The sequence below is a fragment of the Aythya marila genome (assembly GCF_965140915.1).
Source record: "Aythya marila genome assembly, chromosome: 2".
Lineage (NCBI taxonomy): Eukaryota > Metazoa > Chordata > Aves > Anseriformes > Anatidae > Aythya > Aythya marila.
In genome coordinates this window covers 41,610,796-41,631,116 of record NC_139043.1, presented here as the reverse complement: position 1 = coordinate 41,631,116, position 20,321 = coordinate 41,610,796, and the positions used below count along the sequence as shown (strand labels likewise).

Sequence of the window (20,321 nt, the reverse complement as noted above, 5' to 3'; positions counted from 1 at the left end):
TATTAAGATCTTTGTATTTAGTTGAGAAAGCATGCTGAAAACTAGCTGGGCAGAAAGAAGGAAAAATCATTAGATATTAAAGGGAATGGCATAGACCAGAGAACAGGTTGTCAGCGCAGGAACTTGAGATAAATGATAGGTGAGAAATGGAAAAATCAATCAGAGGAAGGAAAAGAACAAGCTAAGGCAGAGTAAATGGGAATGTAGCAAAAAGTGACAACATGAAACATGGCATGGAATTATGAGCTGTGGAAACTGATCATAACCAAACCCCAAAACAGAGACACTACCCAACCAAGCAACCAGTCTAATCACTGTATCTGTTGTTATGGACTTACAACATAACAGAAAAAAAATAGATTGAAACTTTTTTTCTGTAGTCTGAATTCTGCAGTTTTTAAGATGTGTAAGCAGAAGCCTTAAGAAAATTAGCCAGTTATGTCCAGTGGGGCACAATATGTCAAATGCTGTTTTTATACTTCTTCATTTTGCACATGTTTTCTTAAACAAGAAAACAACATTTCCTTGTTGAAAAAGGCTAAAATTGGTATGAGCAGATTTTTTCAGAGTCAAGTTTGTTTGGTATCATGACCAGAAATAGAAAGCAAGGAGAAGAAAAATGTTAAAAACCATCAAACCAAACAAATTGACAACAGATGTAAAGAAAAACTGCATGGAAATTAAAATAGAATTGCATGGTAACATAAGGGCAGAGAAACTATATATATCTTATTGGAGAGCTTTAAACATTAAAAAAAAAAAAAAAAAAAAAAAAAAAAAAAAAAGAGAGAGAGAGAAGTCCTCCAGGCAATATTTTCACTAATGGAAATTATTGCACTTATTACACTTTATTTATACGAAACAACATTTCCTGGATTAAGTTGTATGTCCATGCCTTCTAGATGAGTTCCACAAAAGTACAGCAATTCAAAAATATTTAAACATATTATTGTACAAACATTCATCACATTGTAAAGCCTTCACAATTTCTTTAATGACTGTTTTCTACCAATAGGGAGGGAACACCCAAATAATTTTCTTTGAAATTATGCAACTCTGTCCCTTCTTGCTGTCTAGTTCAATAGCCTCTTAGTCCTCCTCTAGAGGCAATCTGTTTCTATCATTCTCCCCATGGCCACTTTCCATTTGCTTCTTCATCAGTCTTCAATTCCTTCTTAAAATCATCCTTTTCACAGAAGTGGTCACAACTCCTCAATCAAGAGGATTAGAAGAGAGTCTTGCAGGTGTGTTGGTGGCTCTCCTTTTTTGTTCTTTTGGTTTTGTTTCTCAGTAGCATAAATGTAATACACATGCCTGTTATCAGCTCCTGAGTGTATGTTTGGCATTGAATAATCTAAGTACATAAATTATCATGTACTCAAGATTCAGAGGACTGGATTACAAGTGGCTTGAAGGGATTTCTATTTTCTGTCATAGTTTTTGCTGCCTCACCAGAAGAAAGGAAGGTTTATTGGTCTTTACTCCTCAAAATGTTTCAAATTTTTATCAGAATTCCTGTCCTCCCTTCCTCAAATACCAGTGACTGACTTAAGTGCAAACTCAGCAACTTTGTATTGGAATTCCTTTAGTACTCTTCAGGGATATTCTTTCTGAGCATTTTTTACTATTTCTTTTACTGATTTGTTCCAAGGCCTCTGTTACTGGCTCATCAGTTTGAGACAACTTCTAATTATCTGTACAAAGCACTGTTTGGGTGAAGAAGCCTAAGTTCCTCCATAGCAAACACCAGTACAAAGAGTTCATTCAGTTTTACCCCTAAAAGCGTGCTCTTTTACACCCCCATGATCCAGCAGCCTCACAGAGTTCATGAACCATGGACTCCTGTCTCACGTATTTGAGAAAGATGTTATTATCCATTAGCAGGTTGCTTCTGTTCTGTCATGTTGTATATTTCTAACATGTTAAGGTTAAATGCTGTTTTTTTTTTTTTTTTTGGAATGGATGTGACTTGCTCTTTTTGAGATTGTTTTTCTTGCTTCTGACCTTTGTAAATTACTGTTTAATGGTGTTTTTCTTTGTTGGTCTCCAAAAAAAAAAAAAAAAAAAAAAGGAAAAAAAAGGATGGTTTATGTTTCCTCTGAACTTGTACTTCTGCTCTGTTTCTACTTTGAAAATGTCTTCATCTTTTGACTATTTTTTTAATCTTCTAATAAGCTTCCTTATTGTTATATAGTTGTCCCTTTTTAGGTTATGTGCTCTTTCAGTGACTGTTTCTGAGTTATGTCCTAAAAATATATTGAATTTAAATAATAAAGGTCACTATGTCAGTATTATTTTGATCCAAACACAATAGTGTACTCAGGAAACAATCAAGCCTTGTTTCTCCTCTTCTGGGTGCTAGTTGTTGCAAGTAAATGTAGTTTAAATATGTGTAAAATTGTTTGTTATGCACCACTGTGACATTTACCCAGTATGTGTGGAGATAAATCTCTATTATTAATCTTCTGCACTTGCAGTGTCTCATTTTCTTTAGCACATCACAATAACAGCCACTTCTCTAGATGCTTATGCATGTAATAATAATAATAATAATAAAAATATCCCTTTTCAATTTAGGCATGGAAATTTTAGTCTGTAGGGATTCAGTTCTTGTTATTGACATTGTTAATATTTCTGTCCTGTTTGACTCTCAGCTTTCCTTAACGTTTAAATGCTCCTTCACAGATGTGATTACTATGCCATTCTATATAATCAGATCACCTTCAGTATTACTGGGCACCACAGATTTTACTTTCCACCACATTTTTTTGACATATCATTATTATCACAGAGTCAAATATTCCAGTTCACCCCCAGATTTTTAGCTTCTTGTAAAGTATTTGAAAGAAACCTTGAGCTGGCCACCTATTTTCATAGACTTACTGTGATAGCAGTTTTATTTGTTGAGACTGTAATTCATTAATTCCTGTTACAATTTTATCAGATTATATGTTAAACTTTGTTTGAAAATGTAAACCTCAATTTAATCCCTTGAATATCTGTTGCATCAGGTTATTCTCCTTCATCCCTTTTGTCTTAGCTTACTGTTTTCTGAACTATGCCTTGAGCTAAATCAGCAGGACCTCTCCACTTTGTCTAGTCCTTGTCAAGATACAAGAAATGTTTCAGAAATATGGTATCACAAAGATCTAAGTCTCGGGCTGCTTATAGGCTCTTCTTTCACCTTGAGCAATTCTTTCTCATCCCCTTCCTTCTCACTGCAGTATGATTCCTTCCCACCACCCAAGGAGACAGAATTATATTGTCCTCTTCACTGACCCGATGTCCTGCGGCAGCAGTTTCCCACATTGGCTTGCTTGCTTTAAGCCTAGGCCCCTATGCTCTTACTGATCCATATAATATATATACATGTATATATATTCATAATATGTAGCAGAGTATTTTCCACCTATGAGTTTCATGTAGCCAGGATACTTGGGTGGCTTCCCCTCTGCAGATGGGAGGAGTCAACAATTGAGATATCATCCGTTGACCTGATTGTGTTTATTGTTCCTATAATTCCTGGATTACGTGTTTGTTCTCCTCTAGGTCAGTTGCCAACTAGGTGACTAGAGACCACCAGGAAGCTAGAAGTATATTCACATATAAGAAGTGAATAGATCAAAAATAGATGAAAAAAAAAACTCTGGGGCAGTGTGGGAAAGTACTGGAAGACTGTAACAACTGAGGTCTGACACCCAAAATCCAGCTGACAGAGTCAAGCCAGGGAGGTAAGCTTGGGTTCAGAGTGCGTCCTAGTGCAAATCACTTTTTTTTTTTTTTTTTTTTTTTTTGTGGCTGCTTTAGTTAGGCTTCCACTAAGTCTTGTCAATGGTTGAAAGTAAGTCCGTGTTGAAGACATTTAGTCCTAAATGGTTAATAATCTTTGTGCAACAACTGATTCTGTGCATGAGTGAGGAGTGCATGTTTATTACCTGTGTAGAAAGAAGGGGAGAGTCTTTTGCACACCCAGCAAAAACAGTCAGCATAACAGTGTTGCAACACAGTTGTCTGTGTTCAGTTTTACTTTCAGTGCTGCCTTGGAAGGTCTCTGTTCAGTAAAACCACTCCTAATCAGTTTAGGATTGCTTTCCTGAAAACATTACCTCTGAACCTGCAAGTTTTGTTTGCCAGAAAGCAATCAATGCACGGTCTGCTGCAATCTGTCAGACACAGGGTTTGTGTTTTTTCCAGCGTGCTTCCAACAAGCACTTTCTTGCATTGTGAGGCCTGTGCAAAAGAGATAAGGCCAGCCTCAAACTCCTGAACAAGCCTGAAAAGGCATTTTTTTTTTTTTTCAGCAAGAAAAAATAGATGATGCTGAATTTTAATCCAGATCTGCATCTCAAACTGGAAGCTCAAATCTATCTCTATTTCACATGCACTGACCCCCACAATAGCAGAAAAGATTAATGTTTCTTCAGGACAAATAAGGGTTGGTGGTTCCTTTGCCTTGCTTTTCTTTGGAGAGCCCCTGAATGTGGCAGACTTCTGCAGTTTGTTCATAACAAAGCTTTGCGTCTGTGTGTGACCATGTCAACTGCTGTCAGAGCATCACTGCCATTTGTCAATGCCTCTGATGCTTCATTTCCCAATGTTTTGTCTTGGACCAGTTATTGGACTTCTACTGCTGCTGCCAGGAGATTTGTGCTCTTGAAGCTGGTGACATAGACAGATGCCTGTTACCGGTGTGCTGGCGAAACATCGAGCCTAGCAGGCCATGAGTGATCAGTGTGCTTAAATGAGCTGTGACAACCACGCAGTAGTGGCTGCGGCTGGCAAAACTGGGGAGCTCTGCAGTGTTTAAGAGCTTTTTTTTCTCTTGCACAAGCAAAACCCTGAAAGTGAGAAGCACTCTTTGTACTTCAGTGAGACCCATGAGACTTGAGTTTCTCTTCTTTCTCTGCTCTTTTATTACTGCAATTAACATAAAGCAATATTGTTAATAAGGTTAACATTTTATGTGTGCACGTGGCATCAACTTGCCAAGACATGCAAGTAAGCATTTATAGCAACTACTAATTGTTTTTCATTTGTGAAATCTGAAGAACTACTACTGAAATTAATCATGCCATAGCCTTTTAAATTTGATATAATTCAATAGTTATTAGATTTAATAAACAAGAGGATATATTGAGACATTGTTAACAGGATACAGAATCTTCAAGCCCCCATCTGAAAGTCAGTGTTGCTTACAGGTTAAGTAGCTTCTGTGAATTGAATTTGGCAATGCTTGGAGTGGATATCCAGTCATCACAGTTCATGTCATAAATCTTCATTATTCACATTCAGAGACTGGCATGAAAACCTTGCGTGGAAATCTGGATATAAGTGGGATGAGGCACCCAGCCATGTCGTGGAACAACTGAGATGCTGAACCTCAGAGCATGGAAGCACTTGCAGGATCCATAGGTTAACTTGGATTTGTAGACATGCAGTCTCCAAATTAGCTGCCTTGAGGGTAGCCTCAAGAGGATTTAAATAGTTGGAAAGACATGCCACCTTCACTATCATATGAGACACACCCAGATGAGAGTTTTTAGAGCCCTGGAAAGATGGGAAATTCTCCATAATTTTTGTAATTGTTCTGTGGGTGAAAGGAATTTCCCTTGGGTATTCACTTAACAACTTCTGTAGGCTTTCCATTGATTTGAGAAATAACCAAGAATAGTATGTACAAAGACTGCACAGTGTGAAAAACCAGGTTCTTTTGGCAAATATATTTATTTTACTACTTTGAATTCTACAGGTATTGTTACTTCAGCTGTCACCAGGGTATCTAAATAACTTCCAGCAATAAGCTAACATGTTAACATGAGTGAATAATCTCAGTCATGAGAGGTTCTTTCCTTCTTTTCATCCTGACAACTGAGTATATATTTTTGGAAGGACCAAATGAAAATGCAGTTTGTGTAAGAAAGTGAGCCAAATTTGTATATTTTACTCTTATATCATTATACATATATATATGTATAAATATTGTAGCCATATAGAAAAATAGACTATGTATTAAAATATATCTATTTACATATATTTATAAAGTTTCTTCATTGCCTTTTTTTGAGGCAATGATTAAAAGATTCCTCAGACTTTGGGAAAGAGATGTGGCTTAAGGTAGTAATCAAATGCAATGGAAAATTTATTATATAGAACAAAGGCAGCTCAGAAGCAAGTGTCTAGTCATCTGCATGACCAGTATCCAGGCTGAGGTTACAGGCTAGATATTTTTTGAAGGAAAACAGAAAAAAATAGGCTCCACACCTGAGACATGAATGATTTAAGACTTTGAAGAGCATGGAAGGAATACAGGTTTGCATTAATCTTGTACCTAAGGCAGTGAAGAAGAGCTGTTTGTTATGTATGGCAGTGCAGCTTGTTAATCAGGGCAGCTTGTTAATCCTTTAGCACAGCTTCTAAGAGAGAACAGTAGCTAGTACCCATACTCTGAAACTCCTTAAAGCTAAACATTCTTATCAAATGATTTTTTGTTGTTGATGCTAATTTATTTTCTTTGTAAAGATGTGGAGAAATGTTATGCACATAGATACATAATTTCCTTCACGGATGTCTATTTAAGACATGAATACAAAAACAGAGAATGACTAATTCTGTGGGTTTTCAATATGTGTATGTTTGTTCCTCTGTGCACAACAGAGGCAAAACTAGAAGAAAGGAATCTGCAACTGTTGGAAAATGGCCAGGCTGGACAGGGGAACATTCCTACTGCTTGCCTCATGGTGGTGTGAATCTCTGAAATCCTGCAGTTCCCTAGAAGACTTACTAGTCTTTGAGTTTCTCTTGACTCATATTTCATACAGCAAAACTGAAGCTGACTATCTGCCCGGTGTAACATGAATCCAAACCCAGCCATCTCCAATTCTTCTGCTGCAAACTCGAGCTGTAGAAGACTGCCAGACATGGACTAGAATGGCACAAACCAAACTCTGATTTTATTTCCTCTTTCCTAAAATCTTCCTCCAAAGAAAATGGAATTTTATTTCAGGCATGAAACATTTCTCACCTTTGCTAACGCCTTCCTCTGCCAGCAAAAACATACTGCAGGTACAGATGTCTAGATGAATTATCATATTTGAAGAGATGGGTAGTTTCCCAATGTTTCTCCTCTTCTACATTTAAAGTTTAAGTCTGTGAAATGGGTATTTATCTTCTTTCACTCTTGGGCTCCTTAGAAAGTTTGAGAGGATGGATTTTCATATGATCTGATCCCCAGCAGTTAGATAGGCTCAGCTACCAAGAGCTTAGTGACCATCATAAATAAGCCACCCACTGATGGAGGATGTGTAGAATTTCCTAATGTCAGAGTTTACTGTAGGTCTCTGCTCGTTTTCTTAGTCCATCTAGACCTTGTTGTGGAACAAAGCCTGAAAAAGTGAAGTAAACATGCCAAGGAGCAAAAAGATAGCTTAAAATATCTAATATTTGTTTTTAATTAAAAATACTCCTAAGCAAATAAATAAATAAATAAAAATCTGCTGATTCATTGGTTTTGCATGCAAAACTGAGTATAGGTTCATACATGTACATATGAGATAAAAACAGTATCTGTAAAAAATTTGGCTGAAGTATAATGATGGCCAAGTTGGTTTTTCAGCTGCATGTGGCCTCTGGTGCCAGGCCTACATCATGTGAAGGGTTTGACACATGGCCTGAAAGGGGAGAAAAATTGGTAATCTCTGAAAGAATACAGGGAATCATCTCATCAGACTGTTTTTCCCTTGTTGCTTATTTTCCCATTTTGATAATGCATATTCTTACTGCTTTCATTTACATTTTACTAATGTTTCTGTCTCTGTATATATCCAATTCTCAGGGTAAGGTGGAAAATGTTTCTATCAATAGTTTGCAAGCTTTATGTTTTATTTTGGAAGAGGCCTAAGGTAGTGATGATTCAGTAATGAAAAGAGAATTTCCAGTGAGTTGAGAAACTTCAGTCTGTTGTTAACTAACAGCCCACTTATAGAGTTCTTGTTGAACTTTCTGTTCCACTTGTCCACCTGCGGGAGAAGAGCAGACAGCAAAAGTGGGCAAAATCCTTCCTTCCTTCCCCTGAAGAAAAGGTAAGAAGTTGCAGAAAAATCATATCATTTTGACTCTCTTATGCCTCTCCTGTCTCATATGGCCCTGAAATGTGATGGCTGTTCTGCCCCTTATGATACCAAGTTTTGAAAGGGAGGAGACCACAGCTGTACCAGGCACAGACTGAGGAACATGAAGCTGGAACTGAAGGTATGAAACTGGGAAATAAAAGTGGTATGCATACTCTTTTTTGCCTCTTTTTTATTTTTGGAAAGGGAATAATGCTCTCCAAAGAAGGCTGGAAAAAAGCAAATATCACTCCTTTCTTCAAGAAACAGAATCTGGAGAACTACAGGCTGATCAACATCACCTTGATCCCTGGGAAGCTGATGGAACAAAAAATCCTGGAAACCATTTCCAGATAATTCAAGGGCAAGAAGGTGGCTGGGAGAAGCCAGCATTAGTTTATAAAAGGGAAATTGTACCAGACCAATCTGATATTTTTATTTTTTTTTTATAATAAGATGACTAGTTTGGTGGATGAGGGGAAAGCAGTGGATGTTTTTAAACTTGATTTTAGCTAGACTTTTAACACTGTCTCTCATAACATCCTTACAGAAAAACTGATGAAAGGTGTCCTAAGTAGTCTTTAGACTACTTAGGTACATTATGAATGTACCTGAAAAAAAATAAAAAAAATACTCATCATTTTACGCATTCCAGATGGGGCTATAAATGGGCTATTACCCTGTTGGAAATAGATCTTGATATCAGTTGTTGACAATTCTCAGAAAATTTCAATCCATATTCCTGGGTTTTTATGAAGAGAATAAAGAATAGAAGCTTATACATACATACATACATACATATAATAGAAAGAATAAAATATAGAAACTGCTCCAGATGGCCATATCAGATGCACTAAACACATTTCTGATCAATCTGCTTCAGAAAGCATGTAGCAGATAGAACTGGAGTCTAGAGAATTAGGAGGAAAAAAAGGTGACAATAACTTCTCCCTTTTGTCTCTCTCTTTTCAGCACCTGTATTTCTAGCTGTGGAGCACTCTCAAAAAGCCAAACAAAATCATGGTGGTGCTAAAGACAGCAACAGTTTCCGCCTTTTCCTCCAGTAGCCAAGAGAGACATATATCAACATCTATTCTGGTCCCATGTGTTCCAGGCCCTGTTGGATTAAAAAAAAAAAAAAGTAAAAAAAAAAAATATATATATATATATAATATTATTTTTATTATTATTATAATATATATATTATATTGTTTATATATATATATATATAAACAGACAAACAACAACAACCAGTTGAGAGCTATTGTCTGACTGTTGAATAGCTTTTCTGAACAGTGGAACTGAATGGGCTAGGACTTGTTAGTCTGGCAAAGTGGTGATGGGAAGGGGAATGTAAAGGATGATTAAGTAATTTCTGATATGGAGATGATGGATTAGAAACAATTACTTATGGCTGCTCATAAAGGGAATCACTGTAATGAAATTCCTCTTCCCCATGTTCCTCTCCATATCCCCCATCTCAATGAATGAAAGAAAGAAACAAACAAACAAAGCAAGAAGGAAAGAAAAGAGAATGGGAGGAAGGGGGAACTGTTTATTCCTTCACTGAAGCTGTGGCTGTTATTGCCCCAGGAATGTAGCAGTGGTGAGAAGTAAAGCAGCCTCTGGAAGAGCTGAGGTATGGGGCAGGAGGAATAGCTGCTCTCAGTCCTGGTGGTCTGGTTGCTGTCTGTGGTGAAGAAGGACTCTAGCACTGGTGTTAAAGAGGTGCTCCATGGAAAGTTTTCCACTAAGCACCCAGTCCAGTCTGGTTTTGAGGGAGGAGACTGGGCTGAATCCTTCAGCTTACCCGAGTTAGGGCATCCATATATCCTTAGGCAAGATGGTGTAGCAGACCACAGGACCTGTCCTCTTGTGAACCTCATTTCCCAGAAGATAGCTAAATCTTGTTTTTAATTATAAATTTTGTCAGTATGAGCACAGTTTCCACTGAATTCAATACAGTCTAGCATTTGATTATTTGTTTGGGGGGGGGGGGGAGGGAAGGGAGGAGGCAGGGAGTATATTTTAAAATCTCATAATTCAATTAGAGTTGTATTTAGGTTGTGAAAACTACTGCCAGAACACAGTAGCTGGAGAAAGTGCCAGCAGCAGGAACAGGGTGTGATAGCAGTGACATGTATCATCCTTTCTTCCTGCTGTCATTCCTAGTGTCCCTAAGTACCGGGCATCTCTATCATTTAGTGTCACATGCCAAATATTAATTATAATTATTATGAATTTAAAGTTTGGAGTCTTCATTATAATAAATACTATTAGGCATGCTTTCTGTATTTTTGCCTGCAGTACTGTTTGTCTTGAATAGAACCTCTCATTTTTGCTTGTGGTGATGTTGTCATTGAATGGTCAGGCATCAAAACCCACTGATTATGGGAAATAATGTGGAAAAACTCCTACATAAATATCAGTCTCCATTTCACTAAAAATAATGAGTAACCAGAAAGTCATAATATGTTTTTGTTGTTGTTTTCTGCCTCTTAGACTCTGTTTGATTGGTTCCCAATTAATGTTTCAAAGTCGAAAGCCAGGAATAAATCAAGAAAGATCATAACTGGAGGGATGCCAATGTGTCTAAAGGTAATTTGTCTAGTCTGTGAACAAAGGTGCTTATGGGGTCATGACTAGTAATAGTATTCTAGTGATCTTTTCCACTTGAATGGACAACTTAATGAATCCTCATAAAATATTCTGAATCCAAATAAATGGCAGGTATCCTACCAGAAAAACATATTTGTAGTGTTTTCTGAGGCAGTGTTTCAGGTCAGAATATGATATAGCCATGATCTGAGACAGTGTCCCAGTTAGAGAAGCATGAACCTGATCAGAGCTATTCTGCCCATTAATGGTCTCAACTAAACTTTAGTACAAAGAGATCAATGTGGTTAAGAGAAATGATGTTGCCTTCTTACAGATCTCCAAAGGTCTCTTGATCCTTCTCACAGCCTTTAAAACATCAATTAGCCCTCAAGTTCTTTCTCTTCTATTATGTAGTCCTTCAGGTGCAAACTCTGAATCCTTCTATATACCCCACCCAAACACTTTTGTTCTCTCCTTTCTAACCCATCACTCTTTAACCAACTGTCATTAAGCTAAAATTACATATACTCCATCATTCATAGCTCCTTAACTTGCAGCACATGTATTCAGAAGCAGATGGAAGCAGGATGAAAAATTGCCTGTACTGCTGGGTTTCATTTCCCAAGGCAGACAGAGACTATAGATCAGGAAGGAAGAAGAAACAGACTCAATAGGAAGATGCACACAAACTTTGTTGTACTGTAGAGCTTGTTTGAACAGCTGTAGCAGAGAGCTAGAGGGTTATTGCATGATCAGAAAGGACAGAAGGCTTGCAGTGGAACTGGGAAGGAGACCTCTGGCTACGGCAGGCAGAGGTGAAAAGGAATTTTTGTGAAGGTTTATCTCCAAATAACTCATCCTTGGTCTCTACTATTCTTCAACAAGTCTTTGCAGGTATTTTGCTACTTGGAAATTATACGAAATGGTATTTCTAGTCCTTCTGTTTGAATAATGTTATACTCCCAAAATGTGCTGTGCTTTTTGACTACTGGCCTGTTATCAGTCTTATGGAAAGTTTCCTTAGCTGCTTTGTCAGCCAGTCTCAGTGGTGAGTTTGTGCAGGACTAGAGACACCCATTAGTCAGAGCAGAGACAACTCTGAAGTAGACATGAAGACCATCTCCACCTTCCAGCAGCTAAGAGATGTTCACTCACCTTGCTTTTGAAAACTCCAAAAAAAAAAAAAAAAAAAAAAGTGCCTTTCTTAATGACTGAAGACAAAGTATTATGTACTTCCTAAGCTCTCATTTCTTCTTGAAATCTTTGGATACATCTTGCTCCACAGTTGCTGTCCTTTGTGTCATTCCTTTGGCATGGTGGGAACGCAAAGCTTCCCTGGCACAGTCCCCTCTAAGTTCCCACCAGTGGACAGATTTAGGTAGTTATGTACTTGGCCCACCTGGGCTTTTTGTTGTAGGCCATCTCTGACATAGCATAGTGCTTGCTGGGTGATGTGAGAACAAATCCTGTGCTGGCATGGGAAACAACATGGCTAGAAGTACTGTCCAGGGAGGGGCACATAGGCAGGAAAGCTTCCTAGCATTCAACAGAGAGTACATCCTCTCTGTCCCTGAGATCTAGATCATTTCTCTGAGAAATGTGAAGCTCTGTGTTATATCACCGCATAACAAGCACCATGCTGCTCTAGCAGTGGCGTGCCAGTGCAGGGCAACACCAGGAGACTTCTTTTCTCTACTTAATGTGGGTGAATGTGGAGGTAATGCCCTATAACAGAGCAGAGCTAGCAGCAGAGATGAGTCAGAGCAATGTCAATTTTAGCCTCCTAGGACAGGCAAGAGTGCTTAGTTCTGCCTTCTCTAATGCCTTCCCTTACTGACTTAATGTCTTCAGTGGCTGATAAAGTACAAAGAGAATTAGATTATTCCTTACTCTTGTGCACTGGGCCATTTTAGGAGGAAGCCATTATTGCTGTCAGATAATAGCAGTTTGCAGTTTTGCTGTACCCAATGTCTTGAAGGAGGGAACAGATGTGTTCTTCACCTCCCCAGAACATCCCTACTAAGCAAGTAAGAAGAATAAGCACTTGCTGAGAGGAAGCTGAGAAGAAAAAAAAAATAAATCTCCAAGTGCTAAATGAGAACTTTGCAAAGTGGTTAACAATGTCCTAGGCAGTGGCTTTTGGAAGAGTTGGCAGTCTTTGCCACTGCAGCAGCTGGAGGAGTCGTGTAGCTGAAGTTCGAGAAAGTTGCCTAAGGATTTGTTATAAAAATAGAAAGTACTCCCATATAATGGTCATGGAAGAAACCTGATTTTCAGCTGCCCTGGCACATCTATAAATTAGGCCATTAGCCTGCTACTCACAATTTCCTCCTGCCATTTATAAGTAGCAGAGAACGACAGGGTCTAATGTAATATGATATGGAAAGTTTTGAAGTAGATTTAAATTTAAAATGGAAAATGAAATGATGGTCCTGCGTGTAAGGGCTGATGTAATAGAAAAAATGTATTCCCCTTGCCTAATGAATTTACTGGGAAATATATTGCCAATTATGCTCATCTTTCTCTGCTAAAAGTCACCAAATAACAGCAATAACAGCTGTGGTTATTTAAAGAGTTGCTGGTGCAGGGCAGATGAGAAGAAAGGAGTGGAAGAGCAAAGGAACCTGTGAGACAGGCAGATGGAAAAGTAAAGTGGAAATAAAGAGAAAAGGCTATGTTACTGACAAAGATAGAATGACTGCTAGAAAAACTGCATTTCAAATATCATCTTTATATAGGTAGCTCTCCAGAGATTTCTGGCAGGTGCTTCATGCCCTAGGTTAGCATTTCACTGACAAGGAAAAGCCAAAAAGCTTTTTAATCTGTATCATTATTCTGTTGTCAAGATCCTCCACATCAAAACCTTGGGTTTGGATTTTGCTTTGTTTCTTTTCAAACAGTGTTTCTGAATCATGTACATGTCTGTTGATACAGTCTCTGGAAGACAAGACAAACCAGACTTTTTTTTTCTTCCCAGAAACAATTTCTATATTTCTTCAATAGAATAGAAAGACGTTTTCCTGTAAAGTAACCTCAATATAATGGAGAATAATCCATAGTAATTGATGCTCTGTGAGAAAATGAACAACTTAAACGAAGTATATGAACAGAGTCCTGATGACAAAGGACAGGTTTCTGAACCAAGCCAATGCAAATTTGGTCCTGAACCCGCAGTCCATGTTCATTCTCTGTATTTTACTTTTCTGGTCTTATTTGGTATGAGAGGTATTTCTGGTAGTTTAGACAGGTTTGATGATTCCTGGCCAAGATATTAAGAATGAAATCAAAGCCCAGCCATGAAAAACAGCCACAACAACAGAAGTGAACATGTTTGATCTAGTTTTACTCAGTGAGTGGTATTTACAGAAAAAGAAAGAATGTTACTGTTAAAAGGTACTATTATGAACTCACTGAAAATGAAGCAACCTGTATTGTAATCTTAGGCACTGCAGCATTCAGTAATATGAAGTCTTCCGCCTTTAATCTTACACCTAAAATCACCACCCTTTAATTTCTTTATGGATACGTCTTTTATATGCTAGCAGAAAAAAGCTTTGACCCAACTTTCTGTTTCAAGGTCTTTATTTCTATACAGAAATCTGTGATCCTTTAAGGACCACGTTATTTCTCTAGTGATACGCTGAGTTTTGTATAAAGTTCTACTGCATGTTTTTCCTAGGCACATTATTTCCATTTGAAAAGAATATTTATCTCATTCCATTTCAATCCTTGGGACCCAAATGTCTTTGACAACCATCTGCCACTGTAGAAGGTAGGCCTTTACCTTAATGGGTTTTGAATTCTTTTGTGCAATTCTTAGGAAATAAAAAGTTCATTTTATTACAGTGTGCTAATGTGCAGAAAAAATAGCTCACCTACTTCAGTTTTGTAGCAGGTCTCCAGCTGAATAATTCACCTCAAAAACAGCACTCACATTGGCTTTCAAAAGCTCAATTTTCAAATGTTTAATGACTGAGAAGTATTTATTTCTGCTTTGCACATTCGAGATCTGAGCGGCAGCCTGGTCTGGATGAAACACTAGCATTTGACCATGGGTAGGAGTCTGGTTTCTAACACATGAATAGCTTGCCTACATTGCCAGTTCAGCTGCTGTCTCTTGTTTCTACATGTCTGAAGAACTGCTTTCCAGGGGAAGTGTCTGAAAGAACAAACACACACAGTAAACCCTAGAAACACCACATCCACACAGAGGAGCACTGTGCAGAAAATTCAGGTGTTGGAAACATGATACAGTCATATCAGTACTGCATGGCACTTGGGCTAATAAACCACATCTCTGAACAGGTCTCTGTAGGATAGGAGCAGCACAGCTACAAGCTTTCTCTTCCTTTTCTAGTCTTGGAGGTGGATCTGTCTCAAGGACCTCAAGGCAGTATTTTTTTCAAAGTGGAACTGCCCCAAGTGTCACATCATTGGAGGTAGTGCTGTTTCTCCAGAGATTTGGACTAAGTGGGAACGTACATGCAGATATAAGCCCTTCTGTCATGGTGTTCTTATCTCTTAACTGCTTCTGCTTCTAAGGTTTTATGCGAGGAAAGAAATGAGCAGAATGACTTTCAGAAATGTTAAAAAATTATTTCCATTTACTTCAATTGGAATAGTCCTAAAAATAAACTGGCGTTGACTAGTGCATTCTAGATGCTAGCAGTCCTTACATGTTTCTTACAGTGGAAAGAAACCAAATCTGATTAATTATGCTAGGATAGTACAGACCAGGATGCAGAAAAAGTAGCATGTGTACATATGTCAAATTGCTAATGACACCCCTGCCTACACTACATATAGAAACAATTCCAAGATGTGTCAAAAAAGGAGGTATATAATAACTGACAGTGAAGAAAGCAATATGAACTTTACACAATTAACATTAGAACTTGCATCTAAAAATCAAAATGAGATTACTGTGAGATTAGCTAATGAGTTGAGATTCATGAATTTGAACAAGTATCTAGCTTGACTGGCTCCTCATAGTGTCCAATCAGACTGGAGACAAAAGAAGGGAAATAGTGTACATTTCAGTATGACAATGCAAGCAGATAAGACATTGGTTTGAAACCAGTATCTTAAAGATATTGGTTAAAGAAACTTACTCAGCTTAAAGAAACAAACAAAAAATGGGAAAGATGACGGACCAAATGCATAATGGGTCATTATGCATTAATACATATACAACATCTTAACGTTGTCGCAATATAGTAGAGTTATTGCAAGATTTCAAGATGAGTCACAATGACTTGAAGCATACTGTTTTCATGTTCTAGTTCTCTGGATCTTGGAGAATTGAGTTTTCTTATCTGATTTCAACTCAGAAATTATTTTTGGAAATTACTTGGTTAGTTTTTCTAGCTAAGGAGAAATTAATCCATGAGATCGATCCGTTTCTATGAACTGATCTTTATTTAAAGCTTTATTAAATGCATATATATATATATATTATATATATATATATTATATTATATATATATATAATATATATATATATATATTCTGCAGAGTTCTACTGTAATTTAGGCCATTTCAGCATGGGAAATATACTACTTCCATCAGCACAGTGATTCAACTTTCCTGCTATGCCTTGAAGGACTAAAAAATCCTCAAGTCAAAGAAAACACAAACTAAGCAGAAATGCCAGGCAATAGAAGAAAAGTGATTGAAGTGTCTTATATATGCATATTCCAATCTCTGTGGGGAAGCATTTGCTGTCCTTTGGAGGCAGTTTGATCACCTCCATATGGACTGTTGAAAATGTCACAGCCTGCAATTTAGCTCACTGAGAAATGCAAGATGTTTTCTTCCTTCTCTCCTGTAGATCTTTCTATCACCTGCCATCTTCCTCAGCCACTTCTAGAAACTGCAAAATTAGGAATGACAAAACATGCAAAAATGAATCATAGGTAGAAGTGACAGCTCAGAAATATCAAAATGTGCTGTAGGTGGGACTTGATTTAAAATGGAACATGAAAAAGAGCAGGAATTCTTTCAAAAAGATAGGTGATATGCAGAAAGTAGAAATCTGAAGGCTCTGAAAATCCTCATGAGAAAAGAAATGGCAAAAAAATCAACGTAGCCAAATATACACACCAGAGACCTCTAAATATACTAACGCACGTTAGGATCCACTGATCCAGCTTGTGCCCAAGCATTGGCTTCTATATAAGTCAGACTTGTCCAGGTCTCTGTTTTTTCTGCCTTTTTAAATCCAGGAACAGTTACATCGATTCACATTTGTTCCCACTTTACTGGTTTATGTGCATTTGATGATTTAGCACTCAGTAAATGACAGAATGATGTTTTGTTTGTATTGCTGCAATAGCTAAAGATGAGTCAGCTGCTTTAAATGTAATTTTACAGGGTTAACTTCTCATTTTGTATGACTAAGATTTTTTTTTTCCTTTAACTATGCCTACAATCACTTACAGTGAAATTTGTGAGACAAAGTGATCTGATAAACTGTGAAAATTGAATATACTACGACTAGTTAATCTGTTAAAGTTCCAAGGCCCTACTGCATGTCCAAATACCTCTTTAAATGTTAACACAAAAGTAGAACAAGTATGCATGTATGTACACAGCTCATCTGGCATTCAGAGTATTATTCTGGGGCAAGCAGTACAGAAATTACATTTATTCCTCTATTTGCAGGACACTCTCTCAGACCTCATTTTGCTGAAATGACAACTTTGAATTCTTTCCTCTAATAGAGAAAGACTTCATTTTTATCTTACTGCTGTTCAGACTTTAGCCTTTTGCATAGAGGTGGCCTGGATCTAGACCAAAAGCAAACTTTTTGTTTTGTTTGCTTCATAACAAAAGTGCTTTAGAAGAGAGACAGTTCCTGCCTGAAAAAGAGCTTGTGGTTTTCGTGTAGGCCCAGAGATTGCTGAAGGATGCTACTAACAGGTAATGAGGTAGCACAAAGTAACACTGTGGTTTCTGGAGTAGATAGCAGCATTGAACATCTACATGTCTGGGGAGAATGTACAATGAAAAACACAAAATTACTTGGGGACAAAGATGTTACTAGGGCATACCACACACACCCTTTCATGATCCCAGAACAATATTAAGCCATGGAACACAGTAATTCCCGCCTTTAACTCTTTTATACCAGACCATGCATCCAAAATATGTGACATCTAAAACCACTGGGGATTCTGGAACTTGTCACCCCAGTTTCATTCAGCCAAAATATCAGGGAAATGAGGTGAATGAGATTTTAAAGTTGAGATAACTGATAAAATCTTTGTCTTGATTTCAGAGATCTTCAGCTCAAAGCTACAAAGCATTAGTTCTTCAATTCTGGAGAGGTCAGAGCCAGGAAAGAAGAATTAGGTGAATATTGAATATTCTCAAGGATTATCCCTTTTTCTATGACTTCAAAAGTCAATATATATATATATATATTTAATCATACAGAGTGATCACTTTTCTAGAGAAGATAAATTCTTGGGGAGGTCTAAAGCTACAGCACATCTGTACTCTCATACATGCTAATGTTTCCTGAGAAACATCAGGTCAGACTTAAAGAAATACTATAAGGGGATGCCAAAGCTTCCAGTGAAAATGTGGATATTTTCCAGCTGTTTTGGAGCTACCTCATGGAGCTGGACCCAAAACCCAATGTAATTTTACACTCTTGGACTGGTCTGGGCATGCATTCCCTTTGACTGCAGACCAGTTTATTAGTGCTGGCGCCAGCATTTTTTGTATATAAGGGAGGAATGGGGAGATATTTGTGGAGAGCTTTTAAAGCACAGTGGGTTATCTGCAATAATTACCATAAAAACTGCCATGTGCCATTTTGTTTTATTATTTTTTTTAATTATACTTTTATTTTCTTTTGTCTTGAAGGAGAGGAGGAATGGATTCAGAAAAAAAAAAAAAGGTGAAATATATGCCTCTTGCATTTCTTCTTCATATACGTTGCATAGGCTTTTATCTGTTGAGGTATTAAAAAGGAAGGTTGTGAAAACCATTTTGAAGAAATCAAACAGTACTCAAAATACTCATAAGCACAAACAGTTATACTGCATATACACAACCTCGTGTATGACCTGACTTCTGACTTACAGTCTAATGCTCTTCTGTGATCAGCACAAAGAATCTCTAAAAGTAAACTGTTCAGCATCAGCACAAGAAATGGATGCTTTGGCCATGCTGTCCACCAAAACCCATGTCTCACAAGACAGTACAACTATGGCTCAGTCAGGATGGGTCCCTTCAGGTTTAAATTCTATCCCAGCCTTCCACTTTAGCCAAAAGCAGCTGATGGGGTGGCAGGCTGCCAGCCTTGGCTTTCATTTCAGCTATTCATTTAGAAATGGCAAAGAGAGATATGATTACATTGAAACTCCGTCATAGTTCCCTCAGTTGTAGAGATGAGGATCAGTATCTATATAGAAATAAATAATAATAAAAAAAAGGCTACACAGCTACACTATCATAGCTGCCCCTTTGGCAGCCTTAGAGGTGATAACAGACAGAAAGCGGGAAAGGGGAAAAGGTTGATTTGGGAGACAACACCTCAGATAAAACCATGGAGATAAGCTAAGAGATGGTCAGTTACAGATATTTGGACAGGATGTTAGAAGATCTACACAAGGCCTTAGGAGTGCACATGTGGAGAAATGTTGTGTGAGCCATTTCTTCAATGTGGCCTACTCCTGTTGTATGTACCCTCACAAGTCCCTTCACTGCCAGGAAGCATGTGCATTTAGCCTGCCCAGCCTTTAAATAGAAAGTGTTGCTTGGTCTGGACCCTACCCAGTCTTGCTGTCTCTTGTCAAAAAAACAGCTTTTGGGGTGTAACTTCTGAGGCTTGTCAAAAGGGCCCAACAGTAGTTTAGCAAAGGGCCCAGGTACCTGTCTAATGTATGGAGCCTCAGGACTGCTGTGTCAAAAGATGAGTTGAATGGGGCCTTGAACTGGCATGCATAGAAATAGTGATGTCTGAGTGAAAAGCAGGCTTCCTGAAGCTGTGAAAGGGAACAGGGCCCGCTCAGGCATTTGTCATGGTTCCGCTCGAGTGGGCAGCTGAGCTCCACCACAGCCGCTCTCTCACTCCCCCTCCTCAAAGAGGAATGGGGGAGAAAATATGTGAAAAGGGCTCAAGGGTTGAGATAAGGACGAGAAAATCACGCAATAATTATTGTAACGGGCAAAACAGACTCGGCATTAGGAGATAGTAAGATTTATTGCCTATTACTAATAAGCGAGAGAAGTGAGAAAACAAAGGAAAAAGCAAACCAAAAGCACCTTCCCCCCCATCCACCCTCTTCCACCTCCTCCCCCCGAGCGGCACAGGGGAATGGGGGTTATGGTCAGTCTACAGCACTTCTTCTCTGCCGCTCCTTCTCGGTCACTCTTGTCCCCTGTGCTGTGGGGTCCCACCCACGGGATGCAGTCCTTGATGAACTGATCCGGCGTGGGCTTCCCACAGGCAGCAGCTCTTCCAGAACTGCTCCAGATATGGGTCCGTACCACGGGGTCCATCCCTCAGGAGAAAACTGCTCCAACCTGGCTCCCCTACGGGCAGCAGCTCCTGCCAGGTCACCTGCTCCTGCATGGGCTCCTCTCCATGGGCTACAGGTCCAGCCT

General features: G+C 38.3%; 1 protein-coding gene across 1 annotated transcript in view; it reads left to right on the top strand.

Annotated features, from left to right (window-relative positions):
* Nucleotides 1–3,627, top strand: part of NEK10 (NIMA related kinase 10) — a 122,222-nt gene extending 118,595 nt beyond the window's left edge. The window contains exon 34 of the mRNA XM_082752103.1: nt 3,550–3,627. Within this exon, the coding sequence (XP_082608229.1) occupies nt 3,550–3,565 (16 nt within the window). The 3' untranslated portion in view covers nt 3,566–3,627. The remainder of the gene's footprint in view (nt 1–3,549) is intronic.
* Nucleotides 3,628–20,321: the final 16,694 nt, after the last annotated feature.